The 25909-nt window shown below is 43.5% G+C and overlaps 1 protein-coding gene and 1 pseudogene across 1 annotated transcript in view; both read left to right on the forward strand.

The window, feature by feature from the left end:
- The first annotated feature begins 881 nt into the window (after positions 1–881).
- LOC121287642 (parapinopsin-like) overlaps positions 882–25909 on the forward strand; it is a 109249-nt gene continuing 84221 nt past the window's right edge. Inside the window, exons 1-2 of the mRNA XM_041205585.1 lie at positions 882–1230; positions 19273–19598. Coding sequence (XP_041061519.1) covers positions 882–1230; positions 19273–19598 — 675 coding nt within the window. The remainder of the gene's footprint in view (positions 1231–19272; positions 19599–25909) is intronic.
- LOC121269364 lies at positions 12641–14612 on the forward strand (annotated as a pseudogene).

Here is a 25909-nt window from a genome sequence, read left to right on the forward strand (position 1 = left end):
GTCAATTTCTGGACAGCAAAAGGGATACGACATCCACCCTCCCAGCTGAAAAAGTCCCCTTCGTCCGAAACATCTCCTCGCTGCGGGGGCGGGGGGTGGTGAGAGGATGGGGGAAGGGCAGCTGTCTTCTGGCCGTGCCGTGTGAGGCTTGTTTTTAATGTTGGAATTGAATTCTTTGTTACTTTCTCATTAAGACAGCAAATCTGGGAAAATTGACAGAGCAAGGTCACATAACCTGAAAGCATGCTGCCACCTTGTGAATCCCTCGTTAACATTAAGTTAGGCTGATGAGGCAGGTAAACTCTTTGAGTTTAAAATAAAAACTAAACTTGCAAGTTACTAGTTCCACAATAAAGCACCGTAAAGAATTGAATGGTGGAGTCCCGGTGCTGCCTGCAGCCACCAGAGTTAATTGATAACAGTGGCCATTCTGCCCGATTCAGCGCTAACTCCAGGCAGTGCTACGGGCAGAGCAGACACCCACCCACCCAACCTGGGTTAAATTCAGGGGGCAGTGACTGGCAGGACTCTGTTTAAAGAAACCGCTGTCTTAGCCCGTGTGTATCTGATAACCAAGGCGGCTTGTTTCTTAAACAGTTGGCCCAGCCCCTAGGATTATCATGTGCCCGCTCAGTCCTCGAGTTCACTTATCTGGAGAGAGTTGCCGAGGGGAGGGGGGCTTTAACTCTCCCAGGAACACGTCATCTGAACTCAAGACCAGAGGAGGTTAATAAAAAGAGCGGCACAGCGAACCCGCACAACACATCCCGGTGGACTGTTCAAATACTGAAGCCCAGTTCTGTGCTTGTAATTGTTCATTGGGGCGAGCTGCTAATGCAGCTTCAAACTTTCTCGCCTGTTTAGCTGCAACGGGTCGAGAAATGCTTTCAGCGAACCTGAGCGGGGATTGTAGCGAGATTGACCTGTGCGGGGACGATGGGGTTTCTTATCAACATTTCACCCTCAGCCCCACGGGCCACCTGGTCGCGGCCGTGTGCCTGGGGGCCATCGGGCTGCTGGGCTTTAGCAGCAACCTCCTGGTGCTGCTCCTCTTCTACCGGTACAAAGTGCTGCGCTCGCCCGTCAACCTGCTGCTCGTCAACATCTCGCTCAGCGACCTGCTCGTCAGTACCCTGGGCACCCCGTTCAGCTTCGCCGCCAGCACCCAGGGGCACTGGCTCATCGGGGACGCGGGTTGCGTCTGGTACGGATTCGCTAATTCCGTCTTCGGTGAGCTTGACCGGAATAATCATTCCCCCTTCTCCTTTAAGCATTTCAGTACTAACTTTCAAAAGGATGTAGACTTGAAAAAGGGCGAGAAAATGTGTGTTAATTTTTGCTGTTGAAAACAGTAAATCTATGGTCTTAATAAATAGTAAGGAGCCGGGAACTATTTATATCCTGGCGGACATCCCGGAACTCCTTATAACTCTTATAGAGTCAAAACAATTAAACTAAATTAACAAAATTGGGATAAATCAGGCACAGCCCCTAATTTAGGTCAGTTGTAAACCAAGAACAAAGTTTAAAGGAAACTTACAACTTTAAATCAAAATGTGATACGGAACTCCTTATAGTCGAGGAAGCACTTCAGTAGTGTAATTACTAGTGTAATGAAGGGAAGGCAGCAGCTAATTTGTGTAGGGCACGCCACATAAAGCAGTGAGATTGATGACTGGATAACCTGTTTTAGTGATGTTGGTTGAGGGATAAAGAAGGCTGGTTAGGATGCTAGGGAAACTCACTTGTTCTCTTTCAAATAATGCCATGGGGATCTTGTTATATCCACTTAAGAGGGCAGCCGGTGTCTCCATTTAATGTCCCATCTGAAAGACAACACCTCGGACAGTGCTTTCAGTACTGCACCGGTGTGTCACCTGAGGTTTGTTCTTAAAAACCGATGAAATTTGTAGATGTATGCTTGTCATGTCAAAATGTTTCAAAGCACTTTCAGAATACCACAAATATTTTCAGTTAGATAAGTTACTGATAATATCACGCTGAAATGAAGTGTACAAATCTCTGCATAGGTTGGATTTCCTGGACTGATTCCCTGCCACAGCTCACTATTACCAGTTGAATACAAATAGACTTGAGCACGAAACATATCAGTTTGTTATCCAAATATGAGTTCTTAAATACCCCAGGACTGTCTTCATTTTTTATATTTCAGAAATTCTCATAATCAGCGCTGTTGACAATAATTCTCACTGTAGTGTTTATAAGTTCCGAATTGAACGTGCGTGGCACTGAAATCAAGTGCTGGTGTGGATAAAGGTAAAAAGAGTTAGGTTTTTTTTAAAGTACAGACTAAAGTTTCCTTTGGTGAAAAGGGGCTTTGGAAATAAATCTCTTTTTTATATATAATAAGGTGTTATTTATCACTTTTGGTAAGTAATAATATTTTCACAGCAGGTAATGAGCATAAAGATTCTGAAACAAAAACAAAAATACCTGGAAAAACTCAGCATGTCTGGAAGCATCTACGGAGAGGAGCACAGTTAACGTTTTGAGTCTGAATGACTCTTTAACAGAACTAAGTAATGGAAGAGAGGTGAAATATAAGCTAGTTTAAGGGGAGGGGGTGGGACAAGTAGAGCTGGATAGCGGCCAGTGATAGGTGGAGATACCCAAAAGATGTCACAGACAAAAGGACAAAGAGGTGTTGAAGGTGGTGATATTATCTGAGAATGTGCTAATTAAGGGTAGAAAGCAGGACAAGCAAGGTACAGATAGCCCTAGTAGGGGTGGGGTGGGGTGAAGTCATCAAAAAAGGCTAAAAGGTAGAGATAAAATGATGGATGGAAAATACTTTTAAAAATAATGGGAGTAGGTGGGAAAAGAAAAATCTATATAAATTATTGGAAAAAAAGGGGGGAATCGGAAAGGGGGTGGGAATGGAGGAAAGTGTTCATAATCTAAAATTGTTGAACTCAATATTCAGTCCGGACGGCTGTAAAGTGCCTAGTCAGAAGATGAGGTGCTGTTCCTCCAGTTTGTGTTAAGCTTCACTAGAACAATGCAGCAAGCCAAGGACAGACATGTGGGCATGACAGCAGGGTGGAGTGTTGAAATGGCAAGCGACGGGGAGGTCTGGGTAATGCTTGCGGACAGACTGAAGGTGTTCTGCAAAGTGGTCACCCAGTCTGCATTTGGTCTCTCCAATGTAGAGGAAACCGCATTGAGAGGAACGAATGCAGCAGACTAAATTGAGGAAAGTGCAAGTGAAATGCTGCTTCACTTGAAAGGAATGTTTGGGCCCTTGGACGGTGAGGAGAGGCGAAGTAAAGGGGCAGGTGTTGTACCTTCTGTGGTTGCATGGGAAGGTGCCATGGGAGGGGGTTGAGGTGTAGGGAGTGATGGAGGAGTGGACCAGGGTGTCCCGGAGGGAATGATCCCTGCGAAATACTACTGGGGTGGGTGAAGGGAAGACGTGTTTGGTGGTGGCATCATGCTGGAGTAGGCGGAAATGGCGGAGGATGATCCTTTGAATGCGGAGGCTGGTGGGGTGATAAGTGAGGACAAGGGGGACCCTATCATGTTTCTGGGAGGGAGGAGAAGGTGTGAGGGCGGATGCGCGGGAGATGGGCCGGACACAGTTGAGGGCCCTGTCAACGACCGTGGGTGGAAAACCTCGGTTAAGGAAGAAGGAGGACATGTCAGAGGAACTGTTTTTGAAAGTGGCATCATCAGAACAGATGCGACAAAGGCGAATGGGATGGAGTCCTTACAGGAAGCGGGGTGTGAGGAGCCATAGTCGAGGTAGCTGTGGAAGTCGGTAGGCTTGTAATGGATAATGGTGGACAGTCTATCACCAGAAATTGAGACAGAGTGGTCAAGGAAGGGAAGGGAAGTGTCAGAGATGGACCATGTGAAAATGATGAAGGGGTGGAAATGAGAAGCAAAGTTAATAAATGTTTCCAGGTCCAGACGAGAGCATGAAGCAGCACCAAAGTAATCATCGATGTACCGGAGAAAGAGTTGTGGGAGGGGGCCGGAGTAGGACTGGAACAAGGAATGTTCCACATACCCCATAAAGAGACAGGCATAGCTGGGGCCCATGCGGGTACCCATAGCCACATTTTTATTTGGAGGAAGTGAGAGGAGTTGAAGGAGAAATTGTTCAGCGTGAGAACAAGTTCAGCCAGACGGAGGGGAGTAGTGGTGGATGGGGATTTTTCGGGGCTCTGTTCGAGGAAGAAGCGGAGAGCCATCAGACCATCCTGATGGGGGATGCGGTGTAGAGGGATTGGACATCCATGGTGAAGAGGAGGCGGTTGGGGCCCGGGAACTGAAAATTGTTGATATGATGTAGGGTGTCAGAGGAATCATGGATGTAGGTGGGAAGGGACTGGACAAGGGGAGAGAGAATGGAGTCAAGATAGCAAGAAATGAGTTCCATGGGGCAGAACAGGCTGACACAATCGGTCTGCCAGGACAGTCCTGTTTGTGGGTTTTGGGTAGGAGGTAGAAGCGGGCCCCCCTTGTCCTCACATATCACCCCACCAGCCTCCTCATTCAAAGGATCATCCTCTGCCATTTCCGCCTACTCCAGCACGATGCCACCACCAGACACATCTTCCCTTCAACCCCCCGGTGGCATTCCACAGGGATCGTTCCCTCCGGGACACCCTGGTCCACTCCTCCATCAAACCCTACACCTCAACCCCCTCCCATAGCACCTTCCCATGCAACCGCAGAAGGTGCAACACCTGCCCCTTTACTTCCTCTCTCCTCACCATCCAAGGGCCCAAACACTCCTTTCTAGTGAAGCAGCGTTTCACTTGCACTTTCCTCAATTTAGTCTATTGCATTCGTTGCTCCAAATGCTGTTTCCTCTACATTGGAGAGACCAAACGCAGACTGGGTGACTGCTTTGCAGAACGCCTTCAGTCTGTCCGTAAGCATTACCCAGACCTCCCTGTCGCTTGCCATTTCAACACTCCACCCTGCTGTCATGCCCACATGTCTGTCCTTGGCTTGCTGCATTGTTCCGTGAAGCTCAATGCAAACTGGAGGAACAGCACCTCATCTTCCGACTAGGCACTTTACAGCCTTCCGGACTGAATATTGAGTTCAACAATTTTAGATCATGAATTCTCTCCTCTATCCCCACACCCTTTCTGATTCCCCCTCTTTTTTTCCAATAATTTATATGGATTTTTCTTTTCCCACCTACTTCCATTATTTTTAAATGTATTTCCATCCGTCGTTTTATCTCTACCTTTTAGCCTTTTTTGATTCCTTCACCCCACCCCACCCCCACTAGGGCTATCTGTACCTTGCTTGTCCTGCTTTCTACCCTTAATTAGCCCATTCCTTAGATAATATCACCACCTTCAACACCTCTTTGTCTTTTTGTCTATGACATCTTTTGGCTATCTCCACCTATCACTGGCCCTCTATCCAGCTCTACTTGTCCCACCCCCCTTTAAACTAGCTTATATTTCACCTCTCTTCCATTTTTACTTAGTTCTGTTGAAGGGTCATTCGGACTCGAAATGTTAACTGTGCTCCTCTCCGTAGATGCAGCCAGACCTGCTGAGTTTTTCCAGGTATTTTTGTTTTTGTTTTGGATTTCCAGCATCCGCAGTATTTTGCTTTTATAAAGATTCTGAAATTGCCCCCAAGATGTTTACAAATAGTTTTAATGGCATTTCTGGCAGCTGGCAATATTGGCAAATGGTAAGGAAGAAGCAACAACTATCTTCAGATGCTGCACTTGACATTATTAATAAAAGCATTTTCCAAGCTTTTCTGTATATTTATGGGAACCCCTGAAGTAGTAGCGCACTCCCAAGAGCCCTCTGCCCTACAGTCAGAAAGGAAATCACTAAAGTATTACTGTCCTTGCAATTTTTTTGAAGTACTAGCAGATCTTCTATGACATTGTTCATGGTAAATTGTTATACTCATAGAAACATAGAAAGATAGAAAATAGAAGCAGGAGTAGGTCATTCAGCCCTTCGAGCCTGCTCCGCCATTCAATGTGATTATGGCTGATCCTCTATATCAACACCATACTCCCGCTCTCTTCCCATACCCCTTGATGCCTTTAGAGTCTAGAATTCTATCTATTTCCTTCTTAAGCATATTGAGTGACTTGGCCTCGACAGCCCTCTGTGATAGAGAATTCCTCATGTTCACCACCCTCTGAGTGAGGAAGTTTCTACTCATCTCAATGTTAAATGGTCCACCCCGTTTCCTGAGACTGTGACCGCTTGTTCTAGACTCCCCAGCCAGAGGAAACATCACCCCAGCATCCAGTCTGTCCAACCCTGTCAGAATTTTATGTTTCAATGAGATCCCCTTTCATTCTTTTGAACTGCAGTGAATATAGGCCAAATTAGCCCAATCTCTCCTCATACGACAAACTTGTCATCCCAGGAATCAGTCTGGTGAACCTTTGCTGCACTCCCTCTCTGGCTAGTATATTCTTTGTTGGTAAGGAAAAGAAAACTGCACCCAATGCTCCAGGTGTGGTCTCACCAAGGCCCAAAAGTCCGCTGTAAGGTATCTTTGTTCCTGTACTCAAGTCCTCTCACAATGAAGGCCAACATACCATTTGTATTCTTAAGTGCTTGCTGCACCTCCATGCCTGTTTTCAGTGATTTTTTAAAAATTATTCATTAACGGGATGTGGGCTTTGCTGGCTGGGCCAGCATTTATTGCCCAGCCCTGGTTGCCCTTGAGAACTGCCTTCTTGAACTGCTGCAGTCCATGTGGTGTAGGTACACCCATAGTGCTGTTAGGAAGGGAGTTCCATGATTTTGACCCACCATCAGTGAAGGATCGGCGATATATTTCCAAGTCAGGATGGTGAGTGACTTGGAGGGGAGCTTCCAGTTGGAGGTATTCGCACCTATCATCTGCCCTTGTCCTTCTAGATGGTAGTGGTCATGGGTTTGGAGGATGCTGTCGAAGGAGACTTGGTGAATTCCTGCAGTGCATCTTGTAGATGGTAGATGCTGCTGCTACTATGCATCAGTGATGGTGGGAGTGAATGTTTATGGATGCAGTGCCAATCAAGTGGGCTGCTTTGTCCTGGATGGTGTCAAGCTTCTTCAGCGTTGTGGGAGCTGCAATCAGCCTGGCAAGTGGGGAGTATTCCATCACACTCCTGACTTACACCTTGTAGATGGTGGACAGGCTTTGGGGAGTCAGGAGGTGAGTTACTCGTCATACGATTCCTAGCTTATGACCTACTCTTGTAGCTACAGTATTTATATGGCTAGTTCAGTTCAGTTTCTGGTCAATGGTCACCCCCAGGATGTTGATATTGGGGAATTCAGTGATGGTAGTGTCATTGAACATCAGGGGGCAATGGTTGGACTCTCTCTTGTTGGAGATGGCCATTGCCTGACACTTGTGTGGCGCAAATGATGCCACTTGTCAGTCCAAGCCTGCTTATTGTCCAGGTCTTGCTGCATTTGGGCATGGACTGCTTCAGAATCTGAGGAGTTGCGAATGGTGCTGAACACTGTGCAATTATCAGCGAACATCCCCACTTCTGAGCTTATGATGGAAGGAAGGTCATTAATGAAGCAGCTGAAGGTGGTTGGGCCTAGGACACTATTCTGAGGAACTCCTGCAGTGATGTCCTGGAGCTGAGATGACTAACCTCCAACAACCACAACCATCTTCCTTTGTGCTAGGTATGGCTCCAACTAGCGGATAATTTTCCCCCTGAGTCCCATTGACTCCAGTTTTGCTAGGGCTCCTTGATGCCACACTAAGTCAAATGTGGCCTTGATGTCAAGGGCAGTCACTCTTACCTCATCTTGGGAGTTCAGCTGTTTTTGTCCATGTTTGAACCAAGGCTGTAATGAGTCAGGTCAGGAGCTGAGTTGCCCTGGCGGAACCCAAATTGGGCATCAATGAGCAGTTTATTGCTAAGCAAGTGCCGCTTGATAGCACTTCCTATTACCACCCCTTCCATTACATTACTGATGATCGAGAGTAGACTGATGGGCGGTAATTGGCCCGGTTGGATTTGTCCTGCTTTTTGTGTACAGGACATACCTGGGCAGTTTTTGACATAGCTGGGTAGATGCCTTTGTTGTAGCTGTACTGGAACAGCTTGGCTAGGGGTGCAGCAAGTTCTGGAGCACTAGGACACCCAGATCCCTTTGTACATCAACATCTCCCAATCTATCACCATTTAAATAATACTCTGCCATTCTGTTTTTCCTACCAAAGTGGATAACCTCATACTTATCCACGTTATACTGCCTCTGCTTTATATTTGCCCACTCACTTGACTTGTCTAAATTGCCTTGAAGCCTCTTAACATCCTCCTTACCACTCACATTCCCACTTAGTTTTGTGTTATCAGCAAACTTGGAAATATTACATTTGGTTCGCTCATCCAAATCATTGACATATATTGTGAATAGCTGGGGCCCAAGCACTGATCCCTGCATCACCCCACTAGTCACCGCCTGCCACTCTGAAAAAGACCCATTTACTCTGTCTCTCTGTTTCCTGTCTGCTAACCAATTCTCAATCCATGCCAATATGTTACCTCCAATCCCATCTGCTTTAATTTTACATATTAACCTCTTACGTGGGACTTTATCATCAGCTTTCTGAAAATCCAAATACACAACAGCCACAGGTTCTCCCTTGTCTAGTCTGCTGGTTACATCCTCAAAAATCTCCAGTAGGTTTGCCTTTTATAAATCCATGATGACTTTGTCAAATTCTGTTGATATTTTCTAAGTGTCTTGTTATCACACCCTTTATAACAGACTCTATGTGATGTTTGTGTTTAACATTTATGCTTTTTTTTGCAAAAGGAAAATTTAGTTAAAAATAATTTTTTATGTAAAACTTAACAGTAGTTTGTGCTAAGTCCTGGATATATTGCCCTCTGATGGAGAATAAGGAATAAAGGCACCTTCTGTTTTCATACAGAAGTTTGGAGTTCAGAAGCGGATAGCTGTGTGTGTATATTTAATTGTCAAGAATTGACAAAACACTTCACTCTAACATTTTCCCTTCCACTGATGTTAGGTGAACCAGTCTGTAATTCCTGGTTTTTTCCCTCCCTCCTTTTTTAAATAATGGGGTTACATTTGTCACTCTCTAATCTGCTGGGACTGTTCCAGAATCTACAGAATTTTGGAAGATAACAACCAACGCATCCATTATTTCCAAGGCCACCTCCTTTAGTATCCTGGGATGTAGATTATTAGGCCCTGGGGATTTATTGGCTTTCAGTCCCATTAATTTCTCCAGCACTGTTTCTTAGTAATACTAATTTCCTTCAATTCCTCCTGCTCACTAGACCCTGGATTACCTAGTATTTCTGGGAAGTTATTTGTGTCTTCCTCCGTGAAGACAGAACTAAAGTAGTTGTCCAATTGCTCTGCCATTTCCGTGTTCTCTATTATAAGTTCTCCTGTTTTGGACTGTAAGGGACCTACATTTGTATTCACAAATCTTTTTCTCCTTACATATTTATAGAAGCTTTTACTGTCCTTTTCTATGTTCCTTGCAAGTTCACTCTCATACTCTATTTTTCCCCTCTTAATCAATCTCTTGGGGCAGGATTTTCCCCCCCATCGGGGGCAAAGTTGAAGTGTGGGCATGCACAGGTGTACCTCCGATCGGCGTCCCCGATTGGGGGCGTGGTGCCATTTTATGTGGGCGGGCCAACTAAGGCCCGACCAGCGTGACATCCCTGTGCGGGCGGGGGAGAATCCCTAAATCTGATAGTGCACTCTTTCGCACATGCGCATGAAAGAGTGCATTCATCTCCCTGAGGCTAAGTGCTGCCTCAGGGAGATTGGCTGTACTGTCAAAAATATTAAAAATAGAAAAAAAATTCCCTGGCATATCCCCTCATGTGACACTGTCACATGAGTTGGGACATGTAGATAATTTTTAAAAAATTTTAATAAATTTTTTAAAAATCCGACATGAAACCTCAACCTGGGGTTTCATGCTTTTCTTAATTCCCACCAAGGCTCCTGGCCTGCCCACCAACCTTAAGGTTGGACGGGCAGGTCCATTAATTAGTAAAATGACTCTGTCAGCTGATTTTGCTGCACCCCCGCCTACCTGAAAATTTAAATGGGGCACGGTGACGTCAGGAATTCTGCCCAACGTCACCATGCATCTGTTTACACATTGGTGAGCGGGCCCTGCCCCCTACTCACCAACGGGAAAATCCTGCCCTTGGCCCTCATTTGCTGAATTCTAAATTGATCCCAATTCTCAGACTTGCTACTTTTTGTAGCAACTTTATATGACTCCTCTTTGGATCTCATATTATCCTTAATTTATTTTGTTAGCCATGATTGGGCCACTTTTCCTGTGTGTTTTTGCACCAGAAAGGAATAAATAACTGTTGCAATGCATACATTTGTTCCTCAAATATTAGCCATTGCCTATCCATCTTTTAATGAAGTTCCCCAATCTATCTTAGCCAACTCACACCTCATACCCTCGTGATTTCCTTTGTTTAGGTTAAGGACCCTAGTTTAGGACTGGACTACTTCACTTTCCAACCTAAGAAAGAGTTCTATCATGTTATGGTCACTGTTCCCTAAAGGACCCTGCACAGCAAGATTATTAATTAACCTCTTCTCATAACACAAAACCAAATGTAGGATAGCCTGTTCCCTAGTTGGTTCTCTGACGTACTGGTCTAAAAAACCATCTTGTACACAATCCAGGAATTCAACTGCCACAGTATTACAGCTAATTTGGTTTGCCCAGTCTATATGTAGATTAAAGTCACCCATAATTATTGTAGTACCCTTGTTAGATGCATCTCTAATTTCCTGTTTAAGGCTGGGCAATCTAACAAAAAGCCAAGAAGATTCCAGTGTCACAGCTGTCCTGGAAGATCTTGACATGGGGCTGTCTAGCTTTGTTGCTCAACTATTCTTCACTACAGCTGGAATGTTTTTGGAGTCCAGATTCTTTACTATGTTTAGTCCAGTTTTTAATGTCATATAAAGTGAATCAAATTTGCTTTACGCTCGTATCATTGATGCAGACTCCAGGAGGAGGATCATCTAATCAGCATTTTTGGCTGAAGATGCTAACAATACAGGAACAGGAACAATGGACGAATAATAGCACTCTCAATATTGTATTAATAATTAACCAGTTATGCCTTCTAATAGATTTTGAAGATTGAGATTCTCATTGGGTGGAATTAAGGGTTTCTGAACCAAGAACTTTTAAAATGTCATTAGAATAACCTATCACTTATATCACACAAATTATATATAAAAGGCTTGTTTTTGCCCTCGAGCTTGATATATTTTCTCTATTATGCTAAATTTTCCAGTTCAGTTATTGTTTCTATGAAGACTTTCAAAATTCCCTGGCACCTATTAAACTCAGTTTCCATTAGATTTAAAAAAACAGTATTTATCATAATAGTTATCAAACACAATAGCACAGCTGGTTCATTTATCACATTAAGGTCTGAATTATTTGTTTGGTAACCTCACACACTTTTTCCCCCTTTGGAGAAGGGTGGTGATTTGTTGGAAGAATTAGCAGGCTGACTGTCATGAATGCTCTTTCCATGGCCATCAAGGCCTGGAGTGGAACTTGAACCAGAGCTTCTGGTTCAGACACAGGGGGTGGTACTTACTGAGCCGCAAGACCAGCCCCAAGGTCTGAATTGATAATCATAGTGACAATCTCAATCATCACTGGTGTTAAATACATAGAGCAAATTACAAACTGGTAACTAATACAGTAATCTTCTAATTCCTATCATGCCTTGAATCCGCCTGATGGCAATATTGGCCCTAAGTTAGACACATTCTCCAATGGTGAACTGATGCCATAATTTGCTAGGAAATTTTTTTTTTTTAAAATGAGCCTAGCGTTAGAACTGGGGCAGCATGGCCAATGACTGATACATATCCAGGATACCAGAACCGAACAGAAAATGGAATAATAGGCCTGATTTTCTTAAAGCATGACATCTCATGACCTGCTCCATTATTTGGAAGCCCAATTGCATTTTTAGGGGGTTTTTTTTGCCCGCAAACTCTCTGGAAGAATTAGCTCAGAATGGTGCAGTGAGGGCAAGGAGACACCCGGGACTTTGGTGATCAATGGGCCAAACAGATTATATATTTAATCAAAGAGATTAAGAATAAAACAGCGGAAGAACTGATAGGGAGGGTGAATTAGACTGGGTGAATTCAATACCAAAACAGGCACAAAGAGAGAAAAATAGGATAGGAAGATTGGATTATGAGAGAGAAAAGAGGAACAGGAGAAATAAGAAAGACAATAAAAAATAAAAACAGTTGTTATAACCTTCTAATAAAAATCATAATCTGAAGGAATGGGAGACTACATATATAATTTTTTTTTTGTGTATGTTAAATTTTATGGTGTATTTTTACAGTTTCTCTTTTTAATTTGATATTTTTTTCCTTTTTGAAACTCTTCGCAGCATTCAGCCTCTGTCTTAATCCTTTGGCCAAATGGTTCACTTTCTGGACGAGAGAAGTTTATTAATTGGCAGTCATTAACAATTATTTTGCTTTTATATTAACAATTATCACATTGTTAAAGAGCTTGCTGAGAGCTACTAAACTTAACTCTTTGTGGTAAGTTTAATTGACAATTGATGTACAAATACAGCAGCTGGATGAACATGGTGAGGACCAGTGTTAGTTTTGACCTGTTTAGCCGGGTCATCCTGCAAAGCTTGCTCCAGTTTCCCAACATCTTGCGATCTTCCCTTTCTGTTGTGCTCCGGCGAAACATCGGGTTCACGGCAGTGGTGTTTAACAAGACCAAGAGCCTCGACCCGATCCAAAAACTCTTTATAGATAAGATCAATGACTATGACACTAAGGGCAAGAAAGCGGGTGGTCCTGTTGATGCTGGTCCAGAATACCAGAAAAATATGGATGAGGAAATTGCCAAACTGCAGGAAAGGAGACCACCAAATTCCCAGGTTTTAAATTTGAGGAACCGAAATTTGATGAAAGCAAGTGATTAGGATCTTCAGGAAGGATGGGACCGTCTGTTCTTCGTTCATGTTTCCTGGGACTGTAGAGTTGCAACTTAAATTCCATTGGTTAAAAAAATAAATCACTGCACGATGCCACTTTCCTTAATGGTGGAGTGGGGGGCAGGCGATCGGTGGCTTATGGCAATTCGCAATTCACGGAATATCTCTGCTTGGCGCCAAATCGCTGACAGATATCCAGATTAGTAACGACATATGTCATTCAGTTAGATGCTGTAGATTCTTTCAGTAAAATCTGATCCAATTTAACAGAGTAGAGATTAGGAGCAATAGCTCCGATCTAATAATGTGATGGATCGCAATACCCAGCGATGGTATATCTAATTAGATAGGTGAGTTTGTACTGAGTCACTCAAAATATGTTCGTGTTAAGGCCCTGTGTGCATGAGATTGTCTCTCGAACTGTGTGTGAGCAATCCCTCACTCATCACCACTTGTACTCCATGCTCAGCGCACAAGCTCAATACATATTAATAAAACTAGTCAGGGGAGATTGAATGTCTGACTACCAAAGCTCTATTCATTAATTGAGCTTTAAGACTTTTTTTTATTCGTTCATGGGATGTGAGCATCACTGGCTAGGCCAGCATTTATTGCCCATCCCTAATTACCCTCATTCAAAGGGCATTTTTAAGAGTCAACATATTGCTGACAATCTGGAGACACATGTAGGCCTGTCCAGGTAAGGACAGCAGGTTTCCTTTCCTAAAGGACATTAGTAAACCAGATGGGGTTTTCTTTACAAAAATCAGCAATAGTTTCATGGTCATCATCAGACTTCTAATTCCAGATTGTTATTGAATTCAAATTTTGGCATCTGCTGTGGCAGGATTCAAACCCAAGGCCCCAGAGCATTTACCCTGGTTTTCTGGGAATACTAGTCCAGTGACAATACCACTACGCCACTGCCTCCTCAGTAACTTCAATGAAATTCATAGAGTAAGTCAGGAAAATGTCATTCCAGGAAGCTGCTGAGCAATTGGACACTAGCCCAGCAAACTAGTTCTCACCATTGGTTTCAATCGGAGCAGAGCTATGATAATTGGCTATTCAACTTTTTCAGTGCAGGTTTTTATAGCAGCAAGTTATGAGTCACTCACGGTATCGCAGAACTTGGTTAATTTGCATCCTTTGACATAAGTCCACCTATAAGATGGTATTTTGTAAACCAGCTTGGAAGCTGCTGTAAGCAAAGTTGTTTCCAACAACAGTAGATTTGGCACTTGTTCTTTATCACTTAATTCGGGTTTATTAGGAAGCCAAGCAAGAGTGCGACATAAAATGCCAACTGTGAAGTTGACTGAACTGTCAAAACATTGATTTATTGACAGACAGCATTAACTATCAAAAGCAAAATACTGCTCACTTCGATTATTTGTGCTGAATTTACTTTACAATTTGCACCGTGTTACCTACTGCAATTCATCTCTGTAAAACTGATGTATTTGATAAGATGTGGTTCAGTATAAAAAAAAGTGCACACGTTATTGACAAAGTACAGAGCAAAAATAATATTGTGCATTCAAGTTTAATTTTTACACTCAAAACAGGAATTTTAGTGTTGTCTAATAGAAATACTTCCACACTCTGACCAGCCTTAAGTACTTCCAGGACTTCGACCTACACTTCTCCAGCCTCCTGCCATCTGACTTCTCTGCCCTGAATTAATAATTAGTCTATGCTTGACCATTTTCTTGTCTTCCTGCCCCCTCCACATTACCCACACACCCCCAATCTTTCTATATTCAACAGCCATCCATAGAAATCTAGGTGGCAGGGCAAGGGTTATGTGAAAATAACTACTGGTCAATGTTTGCAAAGGTGTGCGCACATACACATTGGATATCAATTGCATCAAAGCAGTTTTCTCCACAAGTAGATTCTCTGATGAGGTTTTCTTCTGAGCAAGTGCTAGAGTTTGCAAATCCTGAGTTCAGGCAGGTTTACAAAAGATAGGAATTCATTCACACAACTTTAGCCACAAAATTTGGCTCCTTCAGTCCTGTTTTTCAGGCACTACGAGTGCCATTTTGACTCTAAAATGGCACCAACTATGCGCACTGACTTTCAGTGAAAACTGCACCTGATGCCATTTTGTTGAACCTCAGTGAGTAACAGTGTATCAGACATCTGTGCTTCAGTAAGGATTCTCTTACTGAAATTTTCCACTTGCTGCACCCACAATTGCAAACTCAATGCAAGGATCGCATTGTTAGTAGCTGTAAAGGTGACCATGACTATGAACAGTTATGCATCTGGCTCCTCTGATCTGAGCAGGTGATATTTGCAACATTGCCCAAATATTCCATCCACTGTCTTATGAAACTTGTGGCCTACAAGGGTGACAGAAGTGGAGACGATCAATGATTTTAAAAGGAGATTGGATGAGCATTTGAGAGAAATAAACTTGCAGGACTCAATGGATCGAATGGCATCTTTCTATGCCATAATCACACTGTGACTCAAAAGGAGCTCACTGAGGCTGTAGATTCCAAGAGACCTGAATGCACTTCATTTCCGCTTGCCAGAGAGAATCAGGCAGTGTGACCATGCATGAGGATTGTAGGCTTTCACATGATGCAGAATGCAATTGACTGCAAACATCACTTTGTGGACACCAGTTGTCAACTCTGAGATGCATCACAATCAAAAAGTTGTCTCATTGTTCATATGCAGAAAATCAAGCAGGTCAGTGCCTGATATCTTGGCAGCAGTCATGATGCCTTTATTCTGAAGCAGTCCACTATTTCAGCTGCATTGCACCATCACAACAAAGCAGAGGATGGCCACAGGGTGACAAGGACTATCCACTGAATACATGGCTCATGACTTTGGTATGCAACTCATGTACACATGGACAGCATGCATACAATGAAAGCCATCCTGCAACATGACATGTGATAGAGTAGACCATTGGCATGCTGAATTAGTGCTTCCTGCACCCCTTTGAAGGACCGCTATAGTACTTGGCAGATTACATGTCAAAATTCATGGTGGTCTGCTGCATGCTGAAGACCCTCACCATCATTATGGCAAGTTCTTGCCACAAGTTGGATGGCAAACAGCTGAGAAGCTGGAGGAGGAGAAAGGGGTGGAGGAAGCATCTAATACAGCCCCTTTCTGGTAGAGTTGTCTATGATAACTCATCTGTCTGTGATACAGTAGAGACCAATTCCACATTCACAAAAGGTCTCACCTTTTCTTCACTCTGTAACTGACTGTCACAGTGTCTGCCTGGGCACAAAGCAAAAATAAAAGGTTACGTAAAATAAATATTCCACATTAAATTTAGAAATCGAACTCCGCCATATTGTATACGAATGCTAACTATTCACTCTTGTACATTTCCTTAGTACCTGGATTCCTTGTGCTTTCTGCTTGTCCTAGTGCTTCTAGCAATGCTATCCCAGTGGCTACGCATGGCTGGTGGAAGGCTGTTGACTTACAGTGGGGGAGCTGCAGATGACCCTGTATGATGGCCACAAGCAGCTCTGGTCCTAGAAGCTTGGCTTCAGACCGCACCACCTCTTAAAAGCAGCAGCAGTCTGGGCTGGCCTAGCTGAGAGGCAACAGCAAGGTCGCTGGCAGAGTGACAGGGCTGAAAGGACACTTGGTTAGTATTATGGTGAGTGGAGAGATGATGTCAGTAAGAGGTGCAGGCTTACAAGTCTGCAGCTTCTAAATCAGAAGAAATCATGGGATGAGAGAAAGGTGGAATATAAGAAGTAGAATTGAGTATGAGGATACTGTGTTCTCCTATGGTTTCAGCTCTACCACTGGCCACGGCCCTAGCAATGGTTGCTGCATAATGGCAGGTACCATTTTGAACATGGGGATAAGAACATGCAGCCACGCCTACCCCCCATCATGAGAGAAGATAGCAGTTTCGTGCCCCACGGAACAGCTGCCACTCCCATGAGGTGAAACCTCAGCAATCCTAGTAATCCTTTGAAGGACAGATCGCTGGACTGTTGTATCACCCACCAAGTCCATTTGAACACTGGTATCCACAGTAAGTCCACTTGTGTGGCAGGCAGCTGACCTTGCGTGACTTCAATCTGAGCTAGCACTGCAGTACCCAGACACTGGGTGGATTCTGGGTGGGCTCTGCAATGGGAGCTAAGGCATCAGCCATCACAATCTGCAATTTAGTTGGCTCCGCAAGTGTGTTAATAGAGTTGGCCACTCCTTCCATGCTGGAAAGATTGGATTCCAAAGTCTACACAAAGCCTACTGCAAAATTAGTGCTGGACTCCTCCATGCTCCTTGACATTGCATGCAGACTTTCTGACAGGTCTGCCAATGCATCAATTAATTGTGTAGATGCATTAGTCTTCATCTCTAGGCTGGTCCATCAAAGTGATGATCTGAGTCCACTGCAGCAGGACTCACATGTGTGATCTTGCACTCAGAAGCTTGCACAACCCTTCCCCCTGCCCTGGTTGGAGATCACTTATGTTCAATATCTCATCACATGCATATTCCACCGTTATGCTATCCTCCAAATGATGCACAATCCCAGTTTCTGAGCTAGAGACTTCAAGTATGAGAGTGAGCACCAGCATTTCTTCATCAGTGTCTTCCTGCTCTTCCACCTGTTTTTCTTCCATCACTGCCTGGTCAGGTGGCTGTTCTTGGTTATCTGAAAGGAGAAGGACACTTGGGTAGGATTGTGGTGAGTGGAGAGATGATGTCAATAAGAGGTGCAAGCTTACAAGTCTGCAGCTTCTAAATCAGAAGAAATTGTGGGATGAGAGAAAGGTGGAATATAAGAAGTAGAATTGGGTATGAGAATACTGTGTTCTCTTATGGTTTCAGCTCTACCACTGGCCACGTCATAATGGCAGGTACCATTTTGAACATAGGGGTAAGAACATGCAGCCATGCCTACCGCCCCCCCCCCAACTGGTTAGTTTCTGTGGCCTCCAGTTGTGCACCATCTTGTCCTGCAAAAGAGAGTGAAGTGGGTCAGTGAGTGCAGCGTAGTCTAATGGGTGATGTGACTGTCACAGTCAAATAGCTGGCAGAATGTGCAAGTTGAGATGGGGGAATGTGAGGCTTGCAACAGTGCTAAATGTGTGAGGGTGAGGTAAAGCTATGAATGTTAGCTGAGTCCTGATTGATAGAGATTATTGGTAGGTGTGTGATGCTTAGAGCAGCGTTTGAGGCTATTGGCACTGCTGTTGGAAATTGGCATTTGAAATTACAATCACTGACCTTGACCATAAGTGTGTGGTCACTGAACTTTGTGGCACTGCAAGTCCTTGGGCATTGATTTCCATTGCTATGTTTTGTCAATGTCTTCTGAGAGTTTGTCTGGAGGGTCTCTTGGCATTTTGATAACGTCATCCCACTTCCCCACCCCCTGTACCAAGGCCTCCAGTGTAGCATCAGGCAATATTGGAACATGCTCTGTGCCCTGTTGCACCATGATTCACTCTTATTCATGCTAAGACTCTTTTCCACAACCAGTTCCAGCACCTCTAAAAGGTGCAGACTAGCTCTAAGTAGTGCAAGCCCCTCACAATCTTTGGTTCCCTGCTGAACCTTGCACACAATAGTGTGCTTTGTGCAGGACTGCACACAGCAATCATGCAAATTAGCATGAAGTTCATGTGCCACCTAGTTCAGAAGTAATCTTAATAGCATTAATCACGCATCATGAACTGTTTTCGAGGGTGATCAAATTTTACCCCCTTCAAAGCTAAATTAGCCTCATTTGAATGGGCTTGCAGAAAAGTCAGTGGAGACAGTAAACAATCCTGTGAAGAAATCACGGAACCGTTCACATTAGTACTCCTAGTTTACATTTGTAGCATTAGTTTGCGTTGGCATTACTAGTTCACGTTAGCGTTACTAGTTTACATTGGTATTGCTTTGTCATTTGGTTGACTATTCATATGTCAGAAGAATTACTGAAGCAGGAAATTCAGATATGGTAAAATGGAAAAAAAAGCAACAAGTTCTCACATAAAAGTTTACTTTTCAAAAGAGAACATGCCATCCTCCATAACTGAAATTTGAACACAGAGGGAGTATATACAAAATCATACCTGATTTAAATTTTTGCAACTATTCTGTTTGACTAGCCCTAAGTTGAAGTGAATATTAATCAATCTTTATCAGGGGATTTTTTTGGGTGAGGATTACCGATTTCAAAAATGTAAATTCTTATGGAACTTTTTATATAATTTCTTATATAATCTATATATTTTTCTAAAAAATTCTGAAGTGTTTGTTTTTCTTCACAGGTACTGTATCATTAATATCTTTGGCTATATTGTCATATGATCGTTATATTACAATCACTGGAGCGATGGAAGCTGACAGGACAAACTACAGCAAAGCCTTTGCTGGGATTTCATTTTCTTGGATCTACTCATTGATGTGGACACTGCCCCCTCTGTTCGGATGGAGTCGCTACGGCCCTGAGGGACCAGGAACCACGTGTTCTGTGAACTGGCACTCAAAAGACGCTGGTAATGTGTCTTATATTGTGTGTCTTTTCATCTTCTGTCTGGTCATCCCCTTTCTGGTGATAGTCTACTGTTATGGAAAGATACTGCTGACAGTGAAGGTAAGTTGTACCATTTACTTTCTCATCCAGGACCCCTTCTGACATTACAGTACCAGCACTAAGGAATGGCCTAAGGTATGGGCATGCTCAATTAGGCAATGGATTATAAGAATCTGCCTGTTCCAGAGCTCCATTGTTAATGGCTATAGGACAAAATCTAAACTTGGGAAGAAAATGTTTTTCATTTGATTTGAGTAAAATATAATTATGGTCAAGGGAAAGGTTCCACTTGGACAGAGTAATAGAGAGAAATACTTTCTGTTAACGGAAGGGTCAACAACCAGAGGATACCAATTGAGGTGTTGACAAAGGAAACAATGGTGACATGAGGAAAAACCTATTTACACAGCCAGCGGTTAGGATCTGGAATACACAGCCTGAGAGTGTGGTGGAGGCAGATTCAATTGCGGCTTTCAGAAAATAATTTGAATAATTATCGGAAGAGAAAAATGTTGCAGTGCTATGGGAAAATGGCGAGGGAGTGGGACTAGCTGAGTTGCTCTTGCACAGACCCTGCACAGACACAGTGGACTGAATGGCCTCCCTCTGTGCTGTAGCCATTCTATCATTTTATAAGCTGGATTTTATGGTGGCCCTGTGCCCTGGCACAAATGTCAGGAGCAAGTCCACCCTGACTTATTTGGCTCGCCCCATAGCCAATTAATGGTTGTCGGGCCATTAATTGACATGAGGCAGGCCTTCCATCCCATCAGGGGAAGAACTCCCACCTCAGAGAGCTGTGGCCAATCAAACATTAAAATTGTGATGGCACAGAGGCTGGTGGGTAGGCACGATGCCAGGAACAACGCCCATGGCACGGTGTCAAGCTTTGACATTCTGCAGTCGTGCAAAATGGGTGATAATGAGTTGGCAACCCATTATCCATCTCTCCCAATATGTAGGTGTGAGCATGTTCTGTTATAGGTGTGTGTGGGCTTAATTTTGAAATTGTGTGGTAGTGTAAAGGGAAGACAGTGAATTGACAGCCTGTTCTGTAGCAATGAAAATTGTCAAAGATGTAAAACAGGCTGCAGGCTTGCCATTGGCCATTTTACACAGTTGTGCCAAATCAAAATTACCCCCAAATTGGTGCAACATGGTGGGCGAGCAACTTGAAAACTGGAATCATTACCCGAAGAATGTACTGTTGCTGTGTTTTTGACCTGATATACCAGGGGATACCAAAATTCATGTATATTTCAAAACTCTCAGCAAGAAAGGTTCACACCACTAGCAAAGCATACCAGTGTACCCAGCCTGGATGAAGTGGCTCAGAATGAACTCAGAGGCTCTTAGATAGTACTACCTGTTTGACTGCATAGCTACAGGGACTGCCCAAAAAGTAATTCTTGTATAAAATGCCATAAGCTGTTTTGATAGCTGTTTTTAAGGTGTTGTGTAAGTTCAAGTAATATAAATGCCTGAAGTACATGTAGTCTTGTTATAAAATGAATGGAGCTGCTCTGGAACACAATGGGCCCTCATGGTCAGTATAATTGGAACAGCCTGAAGTGAAGGAGACAGAAAATGGCAGATCCCATGGCAAATGTAACTTTTTGTTAAAAAAGAAGCAACAGTAAGGAATATTTTCCTAGTTTTTTAAATAGAGATGGGGAAAGTGTTTTGAACTTTCCTTCAATGCATATTTATGTTGTCTGAAGTCAATGGGGAGGACAGAATTCAATGCTTGGAATAACCTTGTGTAGCCTACAGTTATATTACATAACCACCTTCAAGGCTCTGACAGTTAAAGCCAGGAACCCAGCCCAGCCCACTGATGACCAGGAAAGCAGTTAGGCAAACTATCCCCATCTTTCTGCTTGCTGCTTGTAGCTCCTCCTGCCAGGAGATCTGCTGTCATGGTATGTCAGGCTTGTCTGTCTTGTGCACCATACTCGCATACCCACTGTACCTCGTCTGCAACCAATCTCTGATGTTCATCATCCAAATATGCCTAGATTGACGCCTCTTTGTGCTGCCCTCCACTTTGCCACCAAGAAGACATCTCTGTAGCTCTTCAGCTCTGATCAAATGGCCTAAATATTGACATTTTATTTCTAGATATCAATTTTCACAGTTACTTTCACTCTTGCAATTTCAAGCACCTCCTCATTGGTCTTCTGGTTGGTATAAGGAATTTTTAGCAAACGTCTTAACATCCACATTTCGAAGGCCTCTATTTTCTTCCACAGATCTTTATTTATTGATCAAGTTTCTGAGGCAGACAGGGAAGTGAATAGAATGGAGCATCTTAAGAGTTTTTTCTTTGTTACAAGCTTGGGTTTTTGAGTTGTGAACATATCCTTTACCTTTATGAAATTACTTCTGGCTATCTCTATCCTTCTTTTGACTTCAGCATCGCATCTACTATCTTCTGGTAATCATTTGTTCTAAATAAGCAAACTTATCTACTTGTTCCAGTGTGACACCATCCACTTCAATCTTTACTCTAGTTCCTTCCAATGCATTCTTTCTAACTACCATTGTTTTTGTCTTTTGGTATTCATACTCAACCCATATTCTAAACTTATAGATTTTACTTGATATTTTGTGGGGCCTCTTTTGATTCTGCAAGTAGCATGTGTGTGTCAGTGCACCACGATAGTTTCTTGCCTCCAATCTTTACCCCTGGAAGTGCACTGAATTCTCTGAATATTTGTTCTGTGTACAGATTGAATAATTTTGGTGACTGTAAACATCCTTGTTATACTCCCCTCTTCTAGCCTGATGCTCACTATTTGGTCCCAAAATAGGCTCGGATACCATAAGACCATAAGAAGTTGGAGCAGAAGTAGGCCATTCAGCCCATCGAGTCTGCTCTACTATTCAATGAGATCATGGCTGATCTGATAATCCTCAACTCCACTTTCCTGCCTTTTCCCCAGAACCTTTGATTCCCTTGCTGATTAAAAATCTGTCTATCTCAGCCTTGAATATACTTAAAGACCCAGCCTCTACAGCCCTCTGTGGTAAAGAATTCCACAGATTCGCTACCCTTTGAGAGAAATTTCTCCTCATCTCTGCCTTAAATGGGCGACCCCTTACTCTGAGATTATGCCCTCTGGTCCTCTCACACAAGGGGAAACAACCTCCCAGCATCTGCCCTGTCAAGCCCCCTAAGAGCCTTATATGTTTCAATAAGGTCGCCTCTCAGTCTTCTAAACGCCAATGAGCACAGGCCCAACCTACTCAGCCTCTTGTCATAAGAAAATCCCTCCATACCTGGGATCAGCCTCGTGAAGCTTCTCTGGACTGCCTCCAATGCCAGTAATCTATCCTTAGATTAGGGGACCAAAACTGTTCACAGTATTCCAGGTGTGGTCTAACTTGTGCCTTGTATAGTTTTAGGAAGACTTCCCTATTTTTATACTCCATTCTTTTTGAAATAAAGGCCAACATTCCATTTGCCTTCCCTATTACCTGCTGAACTTGTATGCTAGCTTTTCGTGATTCATGCACAAAGACCCCCAAATCCCTCTGTGCTGCAGCTTTCTGTGGTCTTTCTCCATTTAAATTATATTCAGCTGCTCTTTTCTTCCTGCCAAAGTGCATAACCTCACATTTTCCAATGTTATATTTCATCTGCCAAGTTTTTGCCCATTCACTTAACAAGGTTCCCACTGAAAAGATTTTTATGCTTTGCAAACTGGGCATTTTTCTATTTCAATTTTTTTTTAAACTAGTTAGCTTCTATTACATTTTGTCAGTGCCTTTCTGTGCCGATATTTTATGAAAACCAACAGTAGATATAGTAATGTCAAACATTACAATTCATCTTCATATTAGAGAAGAGAGCAAGGGAAATGCACCTTGGCTCCGGGAAATCGCATTACTGCCCATTGTTTTCCACAGGACAATGAAGAGGTTGCACAAGGTCCTTTGAATTCCACTTCACTTTGCACATAACATCATATCCCATTTAAAATGTAATAAGTTTTTAAAATTTGCCATTTGACTTGTTACTGTATTTGGATCCCTAGAACACCCTAGAGTAATCTGCCACCAAATCACTAATATGTCTTCATTGCCAAAACATTATATATTGCACTAATCAGCTGCATTAATATTTCAAGGTGTTCTCCTGTTCACATGATTAGTCAAACATGAATATTTGCGTAAGATCCAATTGCTGGACGCAATTACAGCCTAATCTCCACTTGCTCAACCAGCGAGCCTTTGAAAAATTTGTAAATCTTTTTGTGCATATATATCTACTAGTGTTGAGGAACTCTAATCCCTCAGGAACAAATAATTGATAAACAGGAATGCTATTAAACTTCACCTGGGAATGCAGCAGTTGTTTTGTCACTAATTTAACATTAACATTACATTTGCAATAAGAAACCCGTGGAAGAAAGGCAGACAAATTGGCGGGGGGACAGATCAATAATCAATAAGCCACCTCCAACATTGCACAAACTGCAAACAGACAAAGGAATATATCTTTTATATTTAAAAAAAAAATGTTCACAAATAGCTAGAACTCAAGAGAACCTTCAGGTAGGTCTATAACCTTTATTCATTATCCACACTCAGCAAAGCTACTAAATACAATTGTAAACCAGCAAAGTAACTGGTGTCAGATTAAAAAATCAATGTTCCTGATGCTTTGCAAGCAACATTATAGGGCCAAATCTGCATTGTCAAACATTGTTTTCCCCATTCTCTCATCTTGCTAAGGCATTCACAACAAAAACGGAATTACCTGGAAAAACTCAGCAGGTCTGGCAGCATCGGCGGAGAAGAAAAGAGTTGACGTTTCGAGTCCTCATGACCCTTCAGCAGAACTGGGTGAATCTTAGGAAAGGGGTGAAATATAAGCTGGTTTAAGGTGGGGGGTGGGGAGGGGGGGGTTGAGGGGGGGGTGCGGGGTGCGAGGGTTGGGGGCAGGTGAGGGGAGAGAAGTTGGGGGGGCTGGGGTGGTTGTAGGGACAAGCAAGCAGTGATAGGAGCAGATAATCAAAAGATGTCATAGACAAAAGAACATATAGGTGTTGAAGTTGGTGATATTATCTAAACGAATGTGCTAATTAAGAATGGATGGTAGGGCACTCAAGGTACAACTCTAGTGGGGGTGGGGTGGAAAGGCTAGCAGGGCATAAAAGATTTAAAAATAATGGAAATAGGTGGGAAAAGAGAAATCTATATAAATTATTGGAAAAAACAAAAGGAAGGGGGGAAGAAACAGAAAGGGGGTGAAGATGGAGGAAGGAGTTCAAGATCTAAAGTTGTTGAATTCAATATTCAGTCCGGAAGGCTGTAAAGTGCCTAGTCAGAAGATGAGGTGCTGTTCCTCCAGTTTGCGTTGGGCTTCACTGGAACAATGCAGCAAGCCAAGGACAGACATGTGGGCAAGAGAGCAGGGTGGAGTGCTAAAATGGCAAGCAATGGGGAGGTTTGGGTCATTCTTGCAGACAGACCGCAGGTGTTCTGCAAAGCAGTCGCCCAGTTTACGTTTGGTCTCTCCAATGTAGAGGAGGCCACATTGGGAGCAACGAATGCAGTAGTTTAAGTTGGGGGAAAAGCAAGTGAAATGCTGCTTCACTTGAAAGGAGTGTTTGGGCCCTTGGACGGTGAGGAGAGAGGAAGTGAAGGGGCAGGTGTTGCATCTTTTGCGTGGGCATGGGGAGGTGCCATAGGTGGGGATTGGGGAGTAGGGGGTGATGGAGGAGTGGACCTGGTTTCCCGGAGGGAATGATCCCCATGGAATGCTGCCAGGGGTGGTGAAGGGAAGATGTGTTTGGTGGTGGCATCATGCTAGAGTTGGCGGAAATGGCGGAGGATGATCCTTTGAATGTGGAGGCTGGTGGGGTGATAAGTGAGGACAAGGGAGACCCTATCATGTTTCTGGGAGGGAGGAGAAGGCGTGAGGGCGGATGCGCGGGAGATGGGCCGGACACGGTTGAGGGCACTGTCAACGTGGGTGGAAAACCTTGGTTAAGGAAGAAGGAGGATATGTCAGAGGAACTGTTTTTGAAGGTAGCATCATCATCAGAACAGATGCGACGGAGGCGAAGGAACTGAGAGAATGGAATGGAGTCCTTACAGGAAGCGGGATGTGAGGAGCTGTAGTCGAGGTAGCTGTGGGAGTCGGTAGGCTTGTAATGGATATTGGTGGACAGTCTATCACCAGAGATTGAGACAGAGAGGTCAAGGAAGGGAAGGGAAGTGTCAGAGATGGACCATGTGAAAATGATGGAGGGGTGGAGATTGGAAGCAAAATTAATAAATTTTTCTAAGTCCCGACGAGAGCATGAAGCAGCACCAAAGTAATCATCGATGTACCGGAGAAAGAGTTGTGGAAGGGGGCC

The sequence above is a fragment of the Carcharodon carcharias genome, chromosome 2 (genome assembly GCF_017639515.1).
Source record: "Carcharodon carcharias isolate sCarCar2 chromosome 2, sCarCar2.pri, whole genome shotgun sequence".
Lineage (NCBI taxonomy): Eukaryota > Metazoa > Chordata > Chondrichthyes > Lamniformes > Lamnidae > Carcharodon > Carcharodon carcharias.